This window comes from Salvelinus fontinalis, chromosome 27 (genome assembly GCF_029448725.1).
Source record: "Salvelinus fontinalis isolate EN_2023a chromosome 27, ASM2944872v1, whole genome shotgun sequence".
NCBI classification, from domain to species: domain Eukaryota; kingdom Metazoa; phylum Chordata; class Actinopteri; order Salmoniformes; family Salmonidae; genus Salvelinus; species Salvelinus fontinalis.
The window spans coordinates 30,539,022-30,557,238 of record NC_074691.1 but is presented as its reverse complement, the minus strand read 5'-3'; the positions used below and the strand labels follow the sequence as shown (position 1 = coordinate 30,557,238).

General features: G+C 40.5%; 1 protein-coding gene across 1 annotated transcript; it reads right to left on the bottom strand.

The window, feature by feature from the left end:
- Positions 1-9,227: 9,227 nt before the first annotated feature.
- LOC129825435 (zinc finger protein 770-like) lies at positions 9,228-17,995 on the bottom strand. The gene is made up of 2 exons (XM_055885535.1): positions 17,831-17,995; positions 9,228-14,716 (listed from the first exon to the last, which is right to left on the bottom strand). Exon 2 carries the CDS (start codon positions 14,686-14,688, stop codon positions 11,254-11,256), a length of 3,435 nt encoding a protein of 1,144 aa, XP_055741510.1. The 5' UTR covers positions 14,689-14,716; positions 17,831-17,995; the 3' UTR covers positions 9,228-11,253.
- Between the last annotated feature and the right edge of the window lie 222 nt (positions 17,996-18,217).

Below are 18,217 nucleotides of genomic sequence, written 5' to 3'. Positions count from 1 at the left end.
ACATCACATTATTTATGAAACATTCATACAGAGACACATCACATTATTTATGAAACATTCATACAGGAAGACACATCACATTATTTATGAAACATTCATACAGGAAGACACATCACATTATTTATGAAACATTCATACAGCGGGACACATCACATTATTTATGAAACATTCATACAGCGGGACACATCACATTATTTATGAAACATTCATATAGGGAGACACATCACATTATTTAAGAAACATTCATACAGGGAGACACATCACATTATTTAAGAAACATTCATACAGGAAGACACATCACATTATTTATGAAACTTTCATACAGAGACACATCACATTATTTATGAAACATTCATACAGGGAGACACATCACATTATTTATGAAACATTCATACAGAGACACATCACATTATTTATGAAACATTCATACAGGAAGACACATCACATTATTTAAGAAACATTCATACAGGAAGACACATCACATTATTTATGAAACATTCATACAGCGGGACACATCACATTATTTATGAAACATTCATACAGCGGGACACATCACATTATTTATGAAACATTCATACAGGAAGACACATCACATTATTTATGAAACATTCATACAGAGACACATCACATTATTTATGAAACATTCATACAGAGACACATCACATTATTTATGAAACATTCATACAGGGAGACACATCACATTATTTATGAAACATTCATACAGGGAGACACATCACATTATTTATGAAACATTCATACAGCGGGACACATCACATTATTTATGAAACATTCATATAGGGAGACACATCACATTATTTATAAAACATTCATACAGGGGGATACGTTTTGTAATCTTCCTTGATGTTTGTATTCAGGTTGACATGTTCACAGGAACATACGTGTTACATTCATCCCTTTTCTTTTTCTACAGTTATACTGTAGATGGGACATATGGAAAACATCATGATAGATAAACATTTCTAAGGAGATATTTGTTTTCAGAGTACATGTTTAAATCCAATTTGTATTGAAGTACACTGTAAAAACCAAATCACGTTTCAACTAAATAATATTAAGTAACTGATTCCACAACTTTTTGTTGTTGTTTACTCAACGTTTCGGTCAAAGTGTTACCTGAACTTAACATTTTTAGTTGGCCCAAACTTAGCTCCAACGTGAGAAAACGTAGGCAAATTTCAGTATACTTAAAATTATGTGTTTGCTAAAATTGTATGTTCATTCAACTAGAAATTGGGATTGGGCATCTTACCTTTAAAATAAAGGCTGTGGAACTAGTTAAACACACACAGAGTGCTTTTAACATACAATGTTTTCAACTTCCATATTTGACACAGGATTACATTGTGCATGTTCATTTTTACAGTAATTCATATTCAACATGTGCATGTTCATTTTTACAATAATTCATATTCAACATGTGCATGTTCATTTTTACAGTAATTCATATTCAACATGTGCATGTTTATTTTTACAGTAATTCATATTCAACATGTCCTCAGCTGGGATTTGAATTTACAAGCTCTTGGTTCACAGCATTCTGATCTTCCTGCTAGTAATATTCCTCACCAACATTAGACAACTATACAGAAAAAAAACTACAATTACTTAAATAAGTGAATCAAATCAATGATGAGAGACCAGTCAGACTGACTGATAGACGTGGTGGCGTAGCAGGAAGATCGGAATGACATTAAACAGGAGGTTGTGAGTTCAAATCCCAGGTGAGGACATGTTGAATAATAATTACTGTATAAATGAACATGCACAATGTAATAATGTGTGTCAAATATATAGTTGAAAATCTGTCTGTTAAAAGCACTGTGTGTGTAACCAGTTGCACAGCCTTTTTTAGTTAAGCTGTCCAAATAACAAATGCTATAGTTGAATGAACATACAGTATGAGACAAGTTGAACACATTTTAAATTGACAGAACTTTTGCCAATCTTTTCTGAAGTTAGAGTTAAGTTTGGGCCAATGATTTTTGTTGTTGTTCAGGTAACACTTGGAATGAAAAGATTTTTTTTTTTAAAGGCTTTGGAACTAAATAATAATTAGTTGAAACAACTAGATTTGTTGGTGTTAAATTATAATTTTCTATAGTGTAGACTTTTTGCCTTTAATTGATGGCATGCTGTATAGTAGGCTTATAAATGAGTTGAGCATTGAAACGAGCAACATGGCTAGCAAGCAGGAAGCCCTCCAAACATAACCCACTTTGGTGGTGTTGGGGATAAGTTATGACTTGGCCACAGTCCATCCCTAACACAGTGTCACACTGGAACAATTCCTGTGGTCTAGCATTTCTCTACTAGGTGGCTCCAGAGGCCTTGAAACCAAAGACCCCAAAGCCCAAGCTCATGGCCCCCCCAGGCCCTTTCTGAAATACCCTTAGAAATGCATCTCATTCCCATTCAGTTCCTGGGGATCAAGTTTCACAGAGACAAATATATATTACACAAATACACAAACAGAGGCCCCATGCTGGAGCTCCACTGTGGGAGAGAGGCTGACAGGGCAGACCCTGATGTTAGGACTGTCTGGGTGTGAAACTTCATCAATGGTTAAGGGACCGGGCACTGGGACAAGGTTAGTCGGTATGGGAGATACGTCAGACACTGATTTGTATTTATTAAGGAAACCCATGTTTGCTGCTGCCAAGGCAGCAGCTACTCTTCCTAGGGGTTTATTATGGATCCCCATTAGTTCCTGCCAAGGCAGCAGCTATTCTTCCTGGGGTTTATTATGGATCCCCATTTGTTCCTGCCAAGGCAGCAGCTACTCTTCCTGGGGTTTATTATGGATCCCCATTAGTTCCTGCCAAGGCAGCAGCTACTCTTCCTGGGGTTTATTATGGATCCCCATTAGTTCCTGCCAAGGCAGCTGCTACTCTTTCTGGGGTTTATTATGGATCCCCATTAGTTCCTGCCAAGGCAGCAGTTACTCTTCCTAGGGGTTTATTATGGATCCCCATTAGTTCCTGCCAAGGCAGCAGCAATTCTTCCTGGGATTTATTATGGATCCCCATTAGTTCCTGCCAAGGCAGCAGCTACTCTTCCTGGGGTTTATTATGGATCCCCATTAGTTCCTGCCAAGGCAGCAGCTACTCTTCCTGGGGTTTATTATGGATCCCAAATAGTTCCTGCCAAGGCAGCTGCTACTCTTCCTGGGGTTTATTATGGATCCCCATTAGTTCCTGCCAAGGCAGCAGCTACTCTTCCTGGGTTTTTTTATGGATCCCCATTAGTTCCTTCCAAGGCAGCAGCTACTCTTCCAGGGGTTTATTATGGATCCCAAATAGTTCCTGCCAAGGCAGCTGCTACTCTTCCTGGGGTTTATTATGGATCCCCATTAGTTCCTGCCAAGGCAGCAGCTACTCTTCCTGGGTTTTTTTATGGATCCCCATTAGTTCCTTCCAAGGCAGCAGCTACTCTTCCAGGGGTTTATTATGGATCCCCACTAGTTCTGGCCAAGGCAGCAGCTACTCTTCCTGGGGTCCATTAGTTCCTGCCAAGGCAGCAGCTACTCTTCCTGGGGTCCATTAGTTCCTGCCAAGGCAGCAGCTACTCTTCCTGGGGTCCATTAGTTCCTGCCAAGGCAGCAGCTAAGCTACTCTTCCTGGGGTCCAGCAACATTAGGCATTTATATACAATTTAAAATAATACATGACATTACATTTCATAACACTTTTCACAACACATGAAGTGTGTTCCCTCAGGCCACTACTCTACTATCACAAATCTACAATACAAAGTCCATGTTTATGTGTGTCTAGAGTGCGTGTCTTATCATGTGTATGTGTGTCTGTGCCTGTGTGTGTGTCTCTTCACAGTCCCCACTGTTCCATAATGTGTATTTAAAAAAAAAAACAGATTCTACTGCTTTCATCAGTTATCTGATGTGGAATAGAGTTCCATGTAGTCATGGCTCTATGTAGTACTGTGCACCTCCCTTAGTCTGTTCTGGACTTGGGGACCGTGAAGAGACTTCTGGTGGCATGTCTTGTGGGATATGGATGGGTGTCAGAGCTGTGTGCTAGTAGTTTAAACAGACTTCTGGTGGCATGTCTTGTGGGGTATGCATGGGTGTCTGAGCTGTGTGCTAGTAGTTTAAACAGACTTCTGGTGGCATGTCTTGTGGGGTATGCATGGGTGTCTGAGCTGTGTGCTAGTAGTTTAAACAGACCTCTGGTGGCATGTCTTGTGGGGTATGGATGGGTGTCAGAGCTGTGTGCTAGTAGTTTAACAGACCTCTGGTGGCATGTCTTGTGGGGTATGCATGGGTGTCTGAGCTGTGTGCTAGTAGTTTAAACAGACCTCTGGTGGCATGTCTTGTGGGGTATGTGTCACACACACACACGCACACGCACGCACGCACGCACACACACACACACACACACACACACACACACACACACACACACACACACACAGAGCCCAGCATGAGACTATTTAACAGTTATATTTAACAGTGCCTCTAAGTAAAATAGTCACAGAGGCATGGCTATCCTGTCTTCATATTTAATGGGTTGAGATTAGAGGGCCATGAGCACTGAGCTTCACATCACTTCACGTGTTAACAAAAAAGGTGATCAAGCTTTTTTAAGATTCTGCCACCCTGAGGGTTTTGACATCATCTGCACCGTTTAAACCCCGATGTGGTTTTAGACCTGCTGAGCAGTGCACTTCCTCTGACACCCAGAGCCACCCGCCTGCCTACCGCTGATGCTGCCAGAGTGACATTCTAGGCAAATGGCTAGCTGGAACAGGATGGGAGAACCTGAGATTTGATTGGTTGGTTGGTACTCCCGTCTTTATGTGAAGAATTTCAGACATGAACTGGCAACTCAAATCAAATCAAATCAAATGTTATTTGTCACATACACATGGTTAGCAGATGTTAATGCGAGTGTAGCGAAATGCTTGTGCTTCTAGTTCCGACAATGCAGTAATAACCAACAAGTAATCTAACCTAACAATTCCACAACTACTACCTTATACACACAAGTGTAAAGGGATAAAGAATATGTACATAAAAATATATGAATGAGTGATGGTACAGAACGGCATAGGCAAGATGCAGTAGATGGTATAGAGTACAGTATATACATATGAGATGAGTAATGTAGGGTATGTAAACATAAAGTGGCATAGTTTAAAGTGGCTAGTGATACATGTATTACATAACGATGGCAAGATGCAGTAGATGATATAGAGTACAGTATATACATATACATATGAAATGAGTAATGTAGGGTATGTAAACATTATATTAAGTGGCATTGTTTAAAGTGGCTAGTGATACATTTTTACATACATTTCCATAAATTCCCATTATTAAAGTGGCTGGAGTTGAGTCAGTATGTTGGCAGCGGCCACTAAATGTTAGTGGTGGCTGTTTAACAGTCTGATGGCCTTGAGATAGAAGCTGTTTTTCAGTCTCTCGGTCCCTGCTTTGATGCACCTGTACTGATCTCGCCTTCTGGATGATAGCGGGGTGAACAGGCAGTGGCTCGGGTTGTTGTTGTCCTTGATGATCTTTATGGCCTTCCTGTGACATCGGGTGGTGTAGGTGTCCTGGAGGGCAGGTAATTTGCCCCCGGTGATGCGTTGTGCAGACCTCACTACCCTCTGGAGAGCCTTACGGTTGTGGGCGGAGCAGTTGCCGTACCAGGCGGTGATACAGCCCGACAGGATGCTCTTGATTGTGCATCTGTAGAAGTTTGTGAGTGCTTTAGGTGACAAGCCGAATTTCTTCAGCCTCCTGAGGTTGAAGAGGCACTGCTGCGCCTTCTTCACAACGCTGTCTGTGTGGGTGGACCAATTCAGTTTGTCTGTGATGTGTACACCGAGGAACTTAAAACTTACTACCCTCTCCACTACTGTCCCGTCGATGTGGATAGGGGGGTGCTCCCTCTGCTGTTTCCTGAAGTCCACAATCATCTCCTTTGTTTTGTTGACATTGAGTGTGAGGTTATTTTCCTGACACCACACTCCGAGGGCCCTCACCTCCTCCCTGTAGGCCGTCTCGTCGTTGTTGGTAATCAAGCCAACTGTGTAAATACAAAGGATTTCTAAGGCTTTTAGGGCACTGACTCTAATGCCAAATGGTGACATGCATGAGACGGGATCTGCTGAATGGACGGGATCTGCTGAATGTAATCAATATGACAGTACTGGACATGATCTGTATGTACCTGTTAAGTGTTAAGTGTTTGAAAAACTCCTGACTCCACACATGTTTAAAACGATTAAAAGTGCACTCATGCCATCCACAAGCATGGAGCCAGAATCATTTTCCTGAAAAAAAGATGCACAAACTCAATTTGTATATATAATCTGGAACTATCTAGATATATCCAATACAGCTCTCCGCTTAGTATACCATTCTCTCCATCAAGATCTGCCATGAACTTTTCGACCTTTAGTCTCTTGACGTCCATCTCGGCAGTGGCAAGCGCGTGTAAATGGAAGTAATTCCCTTTTTATGCACTTTTCTCTCTATGTATATTCGTACCTTGAACTTAAGCATGAGAATATAATGCTATTCATCAGCCATTCCTTTGGGGTGGAGATCAAAGAGATGAAGGTGTGGTGGAGCTGTGTCTACAGATACTCCATATTATGACCTTGACTTAATTCCCTCATAATTCCAACTCTTTTACACGGGAGGAAACCATGAACAAGGTTGAGCGAACCTTCCAAATGGAAAAGGCATATACTTTCATTTTTCGCTAGAAATATTCAGCATTCTCCATGCACTGTAATTGATAAATCGATAACAGCTAATGACAAGAGCTAGGTAAATGAGTAATACATTTGGAGAAGGCGATTGTAAATACAAATAGCAATTGTTTTAGGTGATTGTTCCTCATTATCCCTGGAGACAAATATGAAACCAGTCATATAGAAGAAAATAAAAATAATATCAACATGACATGTATTGGCCCCTTTTCCACGGTGAAGTAGGCTATAAATAGCTGTGCCTTTATTGAAATGTCTAATTCGATGCCCTCATAATTTGCAGCGATGAAATATGGAGACCACAAGCTATAGGCTTCTAAGGCCGAACCCACCAAGTTGATTTATGCGGGTTTCTAATGTTTTAATTATATGCCCAGGATTTTGTTTTATTTGACAATTTGTATCACGTTAAATAGTAGCCACTATCGGGAGGCACGTTAGTAATACCCACATACATTTAGAACTGTAACTCTAGTGTTCTATTTGCAGCCTACATTTTGCATCATTCCATTTCGTTTGCCTTTCTTTCTCTGTCACATCGATGTAGCTGTTCCTGAGGGTCGCTAGCAATAGTGGATCATATTAGCCTGAGCCTGAGCAATAATTTGGTACCGGTAGCCTATTTGAATCATTATAGAACTCGGACCACACATACTGTAGTAGTTTAAACTGCCTGGCGCACGGTTCACGACGACTGGACCGCTGTCATTACAGTTCCATAATTAGTGAGGATTTGGGTAGATTCCTAGGACTAGCCTATTGTTCGACCCCTATTGTAACTTTTTTTAACCTAAAATGTCATGGTTTGAACTTGAATATTGCAACTTTTAGGATGAATAAAACCACTGTATTTTTTAATTAATGGATATATTTTGGGATATATAACAAGTCTGGAAATATCTCCAAACTTGTTTTTTATGAGTCAAACATACATTCTTAACCTTAAAATTTGCCTAAATAATCTACCAAATCGGAGTATTTTTTTTAACCTTTTATTGCAATGGGCTATATCGGCGTCTCACAGTGTTTCTTGGTAGTCTTAAACAAATCTACTTTGAAACAAAAGTATACGTCTCACACACATTGTTAAGGGGTTAAAAAGAAGAAGACACCTGTACCATGTCAGATATGGAGTTGAAATGTATTACATTTTCAGTTTGCGTCCCAATATTACACTTTATATTCATCACAGAAAACTGAAATATAACAAAACCGTTTGACATAGAAACATCGAATTTTCGACGTTATAAAAAAAAGTTGATTATTTATGAAATTATTAAAAATGTTAATAACATTCCATCCATGAGCTCATTTGACTACAGGAAAGGACTACACCAGTTGGTGCTGAAACGGAAGCACTATGCATATATTTACATAGCTTCCTTTCATTGATCCCTAATATTCTGAACCCGTTGTCTTGATGTATTCTAGTTAGTTTGTCCACACAATTATATTTAAAAGTACACCGTGTTTAAAAGGGATAGCTTAAGATACATGTACTGAAAACTATATTGAACGAAAACTCCATGAGAAAATATGTTGGCCAACAAGTGGGAGGATTTTCAGCGGCTGAAATGTATCCAGCCAGCGCAATGGAACCACACTTGCAAAGCCCGTTACGCGCCTGCATAAGGTAAATCTGAATATCAACTACTGAGACTGTATGATGATTAGCCTATGTATGTTTTTTTATTGCTTGGTTTTTGTTGTTGATGCTTTGCAACGCTTTGAGATTCTTTATGTAATGAATAGTGCTATAAAAGGGATATGAATTATTATGATCTATCAAATCCACACAGGTCTCTATTGGGTTGGAGGTCTAGGTCTACTGTAAAGCTACCTAATCCAATCAAATGGGGACATGAGGTAGCAACAGGGCAGGACTGGCTACTACTGCTAGGATTAGATCCCATGTCTGCACACCAGAGACATGTCAGAGATTATTACACTGCCCTGTAATCACAACCTGACCTATAAAATATGACGTTCTGTTGCCTCTGCTCTGAGCAGCAAGAAGACACACATAATGTCCAACTGTGTATTTCAGAAACTAAACCCATTCTGTCTGGGTGAGAGTAAGGCCATGGTTCAGGGTAGCATCGTCTATGTTTTCGGCTGTTGATCAATTACACCTAGCCTCCATATTGAGGCATTTTGAGATATTTCTACGTGGACAGGTAACTCCCAAAAATATCTGACCTGATCCATTAATAAAATTGGAATTTAGTTTTTTGTGGGGTGCCTCAGTAAAGACCAACATGTTTCATTTAAGGAGATTTCAATATAGATGTACAAAATGACAGAACTGAATCCCTCTCCCAATCCCTCCCCACATCCCCATTGCGTGATGGCAGGGAGTGCAAACAATGAAGAACATCCCTTACACTTTGTTTTACATTCAAAAACTCCCGCACAAGCAATATTGATTTATCCTGACGTCAATGAACTGCTGTAACACATTTGGATAAAACTTCTACGATTTATTTGCATATACAGTAGAACTGCATACAATATACTTAACATAATATAACATCTTGTGAAACTCTTAACCCTCCTGTTGTGCTCATTTCATGTTCATTGATTCCGTGTTCCCAGTCCAAAATGACTGCCCCATTATAACTGATTATAAATCCATAAAAATACATATATTATCACCTAATGTTGTGTTAGATATTTTTATCAACTTAAGTTCTTGTGAACATTACAAGTTTTGAACTTCTATTTGCTATTTATGGCCTGTAGGCCTCATTGACCTGAGCTCATACAACTCGTTTTTGAGTTTAAAAAAAAGCAGAATGTTAATTTTGACTATAACAAATACTCAGATGTAACATTTTGTGCTATTTATCACAGACTAATTTGTGTCAAAGTTTAACAAGGACTCTCTCCTCCTTACCAGTGTCATGATCAGAGATATGATCAAGAGCCTCACATACAGTATATCATTGTGCTGACACAGAATAGATTGTGAGCAAGGCCTCAAAAAAGCTTTATATACCAGAGCTGCGAGAAAAGTTCTATATTTTATTGAAACAATGTTGCGATTGTTTGTGAGAATACCAACAGGTGTGGTTCTCGTGGGGGAAAGATTCTATTGGGGAAAGGTTCCTGTGGGGGTTGCCATGGAAGCCAAGAAGGGGAGTGAGGTGTGTGTGTGTGTGTGCTCAAACACACATGCATGTGGGGGTCTGGGAGAAGAAGTGTGTCCATCTAATGAATGAGCATTGCCTGAACTCAATTTAATACACCAATTGTAGTCTCACCCATTCATTTCTAATGACGGTCATTTTAGACCGGGAACACCACAGGTGTACAAAAGTTAAATAAAACACCCAAAATGTAATGAAAATCATCCAAATGTATGTTGTGTGTTCAGATGCCCTGTGTGGACAAAGTCATGGAACCTTAAATGACAATCAGTTTAAATTAACTACATTTTTCAGAGAGAAAACTTGTAAATTGGTCCAATTCGACCGGAACACAGCAGGAGGGTTAAAGAAGAAACAGCTTGAATCTTGAATGGTTTTAGGGGGAAAGTAATCCCCGTAATCCGTACTCCACTCCACAAATCCCTAACAGGTCAATGAGCTTTTTATCTTGTCATGGCCTGCCAGCTTAGGTAGTCTACTCTTTAAGATCCTCAACATTTTTCAGAACCTTAACATCAGGATTAAAGACAGGTCAAACACTTCAAATGAGTACACATTCATAAATCAGTATGATTTTGTATTTAAATGTCAAACAGAAAATGTACCATGTAAAAAACGAGTTTATTTCACACTGAAGTTTCCCCCCGAATAACATCGGTCATTAGAAGTCAGAAGCTTCTCCTTAACCAACAGCATCTCAACCAACCAAAACAAATAGACATGATGCCATCTTGTGTGAACAGGTGGTACTGCAGGTCACAATGAAACGACGTCCCAAATTATCTGATGGCGTTCATCCAGTTTAGGTTGTCTACTCTTTAAGATCCTCAACATTTTTCAGAATGTTTTTCAGATTAAATAATGCCTACCTCAGTTCCAAAAACAAGACCTACCCAAAATGTATATTGTTTTAGCTATAACCAACTATCACCATAATGCCATTGCCAGCCAGGGTATTGCCTTAAAGACACATTTGCATTAGTGTGTACTTTGTATGTGAAACAGAAGTACCGACTGCTGTCATATTTACATATTCATAATGCAGGCAACACATAAACATGCAATATCACAATAGGCAAATTGTTAAAAACCAATTAATACACCACACGTACATTACTATATAGTACAAAGTCATTAAACCATATAACACCATCTATAAAAGCCACGTCAAGAAAATAAGACAGAATAGAAAGGCAGAAAAATATACATAATAAAAGGTATATTCTGCAATTCAAAAACCTAATGTTGTAGAGTAGAGGAGAATGGTAAATAGAAGTAAGATACGAGTGTGTGGAGATCTGTGATTAGAGTCGTTATACACTAGGTGAATGTCCCAAGTCTTTTACCTGTGGATTTGCAGGTGTGTCTTCAAATGGCCTGCCTGGGTGAAAGACTTTCCACACACTGTACACTCAAATGGCCTTTGGCCTGTGTGGATAACATAGTGTCTTTTCAATTTCGAGGGAGCCTCAAAGCTTTTGAAACAGATAGCGCACCGATATGAGTTCGCCTGTCTCTCTTCAACTGAATGTCTTGGAGAACACCTGTGATGATTCAGTTTCCCCTTGGTGGTAAAACACTGACTACAGTCTGAGCAGCCTTGAAGGTCGTTGGGAGGTTCTGACTTGTATGTAACATTAAACTCTGACCTAAGCCCAACCTCCAACCTTTCCTCCTCTTTAGCTCCATATTGTGAAGTAGTGCTAGGAGATTCCAAAGGGGATTGATATAGATTTAACTTGTGATTCACATCAACTGGTATTTCCAGTTGGTCACTGTGGCTGGGTCCTGGTTCCTCCAGGTAAGGAAGACGGTGGGTAGCAATTGGATATGTCTGTTTGTTATTTGCGGTTTCTTGTTGATATGGATAGGGGTTTAACCAGTTGGGAATCAGGGGGTGGTTTTGCTGTCCATAATATTCATCCGAGGGAAACTTGTCCACATGTTTCTCTTCAGCAGTATTCCAAGTGCTCTTTGTCAGTTGAGGAGGCGTGATACATTTCTGCTCCACTAGGCAGTTATTTTCTGACTTCATACTTTTCATGTCTTCTGACTGTTCAGGGGTTGGGGTTGTTTCATTCTTTCTGATGATTTCTGTTGATTGGTTCGTGCTTTCTGTTGAACAGTAGTGAGATAAGGATTCACCACCATTACTATTTTGTATGTTATTTCCAAAAGTTTGACTTGGGCCTGGTTCATCTGGATGAAGACTTGCTGGAAAGACGTGTCCCTCCGAAACAACCCCAGCCTCAGGGGGAATGTTGTCCAGTTGAGCCAAGTTGATGTTCCTCTGTTGACCATCCTCATGCAGTGTGGTCTTACTATTGTGGACCTTCATGTGAGACTGTAGGTGGCAGAGCTGTCTGAAGGATTTACTACAGACGGCACATCTGAAAGGCTTGATGCCCATGTGGACCAAGAGATGTCGGGAGAGTTTAGAAGGATAGTCAAACTTCTTTAGACAGGCCATGCACTGGTACCCCCCCAATTTCCTAGGTGCAACAGAAGGTGGTGGTGGGCTGTTGACGTTGTTTGTCAGGGGGCAGTTGGATTGAGTTGGAGGAACATCAGAGAGATCACTGTCACGTGATGTCTTCTGACTCCTATTACAAAAGACTACGTCCTTTTCATTTGAATATGGGGTCCTTTTTGGTCTTGAGAAAGACTTGGTATCTCGGTCTTCACTATGACTAGTAGAGGGTTTAGCCTCTTTTCTTTGTTCATGAACAGACTGGTGCACCTTCAGATGAGCTTTTTGTCTAAATGTCTTGAGACAAGTGGGGCACTGATAGGACCTCTGTCCTGTATGGATCAAGGAATGCCGCTGTAGCTTGGACGGAGCATCAAAGCGCTTTGAACAAATTGGGCAACTATAACGCCCTCTGCCATGGATTGTGGGTTTGTTTTGAAAGATGCAACTCCTTTGTTTAGATATGCCTACCAGTGATTGCTGTGTTGGTGTGCTTTCAAACACATCACTGGTATTTGTGTAGTCTGTGTTATGTCCTTGTCTGAGAGACACAGGCTGCGCTGCAGACTTCCTGTTTACTGTATCACAGTCCAATCCAGGTAGCAGCTTCCCACTGGGGTTCCATGTAGGTTGTTGAGCACCATAGTTGTAGAGACTGTCAGTGGAGCAATGACTTAAGGTAGGTCTGACAGGTAGAACATACTGGCTTAGAAAACAACCAACTTCACTGATGTCTCTGCTACCTTCCTGAGGTTGAGAAACTTGGTCTAAATGCTCACTTTGATTTCTCCTCATCTCAGAAACAGACGTGTCCTTTAATAGAATAACACCTGGTTGGTCGGGAGCATCTTCTACACTTTTCAAAACATTGTCGCTTTTTACGTGGTGCGCCTTCATGTGATTTTGTAAGTGGCAGAGCTGTCTGAAAGACTTACTACAGACTGTGCATCCGAACGGCTTGATGTCCATGTGGACCAATAGATGTCGGGAGAGTTTGGAGGGATAGTCAAACTTCTTTAGGCACAGCATGCACTGATTTTCCCTTACCTTACCTGTGTTTGTACGGTCAGTGCGATTAGACACAGATGACTTATTGTTTCTGTCTGAGGAGCGAGTGAAGTCAATGTCCTGTGACGCATGCTTTGCACTGTTATGCCATTCTTCAGATAAGATGTCTAACCCTTCAACAACATGTATCTGACTCTTTTCATTCAGCTCTGTATTGTACGCTATAGCATTTTCAGAGTTTGAGAAATCTACTTGGGAAGCATGGTCAGTGTGAGTTGGAAGGCAGGCCTTACTCGTATTATCTAACTTATCATGGTGCGCAGCAGTATCTGGACCTTGATGAGTTCGCTGGTGAACTATCAAATGTCTCTTCTGTTTAAATCTCCTGCCACAAATGTTACATGGATAGTTCCTTGGCCAGGTTTTTGACCTCTGGGGTTGAGAGAAAGATTTGAGACTTCTAGACTTGGCGACCCCTGAGTGAATGCTGTAGTGTACCTTAAGATGGGCCAGCTGCCTAAAAGCACGCCGGCATAGGTAGCACTGAAATGGTTTCTGGCCTGTGTGAATCAGGCAGTGCCTCTTTAATTTGGACGGGGCGCTGAAGCACTTAAAGCACTCAGGGCATTTATGAGAGTTTGAATTCTCAATTACTTTTGTATGTTTTTCCACTGTTTCATCTCTGGAGGATCTATCCTCATCCAGTGTCTGTTTCTCAGGTTCACTCCAGTCATCGTGGTTCCTAATTGGCTCCTCTTCTGTGTGCTGCTTCTCAAACCTCTCGACCTCAGAGTGTGGGGAATATAGTTCAGCGATACAGCCAGGGGAACAGAGAGAGTTTTCCTCAATGATGTGGACAGGTGCAGTAGGCCTGATGTCCACCTCCAATGTGTCCTCTGCACCATCTGAGTCCAAGGAGCCTGTCTGCAAACATGCTTTTGAGTTGTCTATCTTTACAGGAGGGGTATTTTCATATCCACTTGGAAGCAAGATATACTTTACATTCATCTTCTTCTGTTCAGTTCGTTTTGGATAAAGATGTGTGTTAAGATGGAGTTTCAGGTGTGCTAGTTGTCGAAATGCCTTTTCACAGAGGTGACACCCAAATGGTCGTTGTCCTGTGTGTGAAAGGATGTGCCTCTGTAGCTTGGATGGGGCGGAAAAACATTTCAAGCATGTGACACACTGATAATTCCTGCCCTGTGGCGTCTTCTTCATAACACCAAAGGCCTCCTGTGGTCCATGTTGCCTGGCTAGCATTGTGTCCACTAACATCATTCTAGTTCCACCGTGGCACATCCCAGCTGCCAATACGGAAGGACAACATCTGTAGTGAACAAATAATTTAGTCATTTACAAATATTGTTACGTATTATATGGGGTCCTTATTACAGTGCAATTACATATGTCATTACACTGTAACAAGTATTGTAATTAATTGTAATAATTCATAGTTACACTGTAACAACATGTAACTGGTGGTAACTGCAGTCTGTATTTACAGGGGTGTAAAAACGAATGCGTGTTACCATGCTTGTTACAAATGTTCAAGTTCCCGATAGCATCCCAATGCACCATATTTCAGCACAAACCACATGATAAGGGTTAGCCAATTGAAAACCGACCACCTCATTGACACTACTCTACAAGAAAGGGCTCTGGATTCTGATGCCCAGGCGCAATGGCAAAAATGGGTTCACAAATGAAATATCTGACATGCTACAGGTGTCTTCTTTTTTTAAGCCCATAACCACGTGTGTGAGTTGAATACTTTTGTTTCACAGTACGTTTAAGACTATGAAGAAACACTCTATGTGACCCTGATTTAGCCCACTGCAGTAAAAGGTTATTAACCATCAATTATTATTTTTTTAGACACATTCATAAAAAGTTAAGTTTAAAGTTGTTACATAGTCATTTGTGCTTGCCAAATTGTAAGCCTTTTAAGCTTAGTTGAATAATAGTTTATACATTTACTTAAAATGGTCATAACGCAAACTCTTATTCTGTCATGTAACCCTGCAAGGGTTTCACTGTTGAGGAACATTCTCACTTTTGGATGGGATGCATTGGAGCAATTATTTATTTATCACAGGAATTAAGGCATCATGTCAAGACCTCAATGATTTATACATACTGTACATCATTGCAAGATCTGTCCATCTGCGCAACACGCTCGACATAACAACAACCTCGAACATGCCCCCATGTGCTGATACAGTGCGCATAAAACAGGGTCAAGAAGAATGTCAGTGTGCAAAATACACACATGCTTGATTGCCGCAAAATATACAAAGTGTTGTAGGTTAAAACACGTCAATACAGGAGAGAGAAGGTATGTTTTTCATGCAATTTGTTTTAGCTTTTTGGAATACATGAATTCGGCTGGACGATTTAGCATAGGTAGTTCGCTAGCATTTGCTAGCTAGCCTAGTGTTGTAGGTACACAATAATTACAAGTACACCAAGATGAACTTCATTTTAACTAGCTAAATCCTGTGTAACACCTAGTAATTACATTGTACTTCTGCAGGTATTACATGTACTCTGTGGTGTACTACTGTGTTTATTTTCTCACTTGGATGGTGCTTCCGGAAGCCTTAAAATAAGGGTCAGCATGGGTAATGTACTATCTAAGTACACATTCATTACAATTATAAACTGGGTGTTTCGAGCCCTGAATGCTGATTGGCTGACAGCTGTGGTATATATGTCATACCACGGGTATGACAAAACATGTATTTTTACTGCTCTAATTACATTGGTAACCAGTTTATAATAGCAATAAGGCTCCTCAGGGGTTTGTGGTATATTGGCCATATACCACACCCCCTCGTGCCTTATTGCTTAAGTAAGAACCCCTCAAGATACACCGGATTTAGCTAGTTAAAATTAAGCGTAACACCTAGTAATTGCATTGTACTTATACAGGTATTACATGTACTCTGTGGTGTACTAGTGTGTTTATCCTCCCACTTGGATGGCACTTCCAGAAGCCTTAAAATAAAGGCCAGGTTGTGAGGAACATTAGGAACACCTTCCTAATATTGAGTTGCACTCCCTTTTGCCCTCAGAACAGCCTCAATTTGTCCGGTCATGGACTTTAGAAGGCGTCAAAAGCGTTCCACAGGGATGCTGGCCCATGTTGACTCTTAATGCTTCCCACAGTTGTGTCAAGTTGTCTGGATGTCCTTTGAGTGGTGGACCATTCTTGATACACACGGGAAATTGTTGAGTGTGAAAAACCCAGCAGCGTTGCAGTTCTTGACATACTCATACCCCGTTCAAAGGCACTTAAATCTTTTGTCTTCCCCATTCACCCTCTGAATGGCACACATACACAATGCATGTCTCAATTGTCTCAAGGCTTAAAAATCCTTCTTTAACCTGTCTCCTCCCCTTGATCTACACTGATTGAAGTGGATTTAACAAGTGACATAAATAACTTTCCCCTGGATTCACCTGGTCACTCATGAAAAGCGCAGGTGTTCCTAATGTTTCGGACACCCAGTGTATAAGTACACGTGAATTACAAGTGCCCCATAAGATACACTTCATTTTTACAAGTGAAATCCTGTGTAGCACCTTGTAAATACATTGTACTTATGCAGATATATTATGTACTCTATGTGGTACTTATGGGTTTATCATAATGGGTAACATATGCATTCATTATGCGTTATTTTTTTATTATAATTTTAAATAATATTGCGTGACTTACAGGGTTAAGCGCCTTGCTCAAGGGCACATCGATGCATTTTTCACATAGTCTGCTCGGGGATTCGAACCCGGGCAGACGGCTAACCACTAGGCTACCTGCCGCTATCTGGGATGACACCCGTATGGTAGACCCCAGTCAGTGAGGTTGACCTATCAATATTTGATCTGTTTTTGTAAACTCAACCATGTTAAGCCAGATGGCACACTTTTTGGTGGTAATGTGCTAGCAACAACATTGAGTGGAGATTTTAAAGAGTGCGCATTCACAGGTAGGTAATTATAGCCTATTGAGCCTCAAATTGTTCAAATCTCGCAACACCCAGCGCATCTGTCCACAAGAGATTACGACCTTATGACAGTTACTATTGAACCGGATGCCGCTGAGAGGAAAACAAACACTTATTTGTTGTTAAACCACTGTAATTACAGACTGCAATTACAAACAGTTAACGTTACATGATGTTTATACAGTGTACCTATGAGTTATTACAATCAACTAACGTTACAATACTTGTTACAGTAGTAGTTACACTGTAATAAGCCCTTAAAATGAAGTGTTACCAAATAATATCCAACAGAATAACATTTTTACAAACATTAGCTTGCTAGCTAGCAACAAGGGAGGCTAGTTACTTTTGAAACGGAGCTAGCTAGCTAACGTTAGCTACCCACAAATGGTGCTATGAAACAACATTCATTCGATTAATTTCTGCCAACTCACCTTATGGCAACCTTTAGAAATGGCTAAATCACGCCCCACAAGCTATTAAGTAACAAATACTGTTATTATTTGACAAAATAAGCATTTAGCTTGCTATCTATCTTACGTTATGCTAAAACGTTCACTTTCTCCAAAACAAGCCTTCAACTGACGGCAATTATAAGTGCACGGGCGGAAACGTTATCGCAATACTTGGTTCCTAGGTTTATCATCCACTGCGGAATGCATGGTGAATTGCTCAGAAAATTTAAATGTGATCAGATTCTCGGACAAATCTGATTGCAGGGGCGAAAATCTGAGATCAACCTTGGAGGGGACAATTACATTAAATTTTCTCAAGAGCAATTCCTGAGGGGGACACCAAAAGTAGTGCTGTAACACATAGCA

Coding starts and splice junctions, on each gene's coding strand:
- LOC129825435 (XM_055885535.1), bottom strand. CDS start 14,688: ATGTGCCACGGTGGAACTAGAATGATGTTAGTGGACACAATGCTAGCC.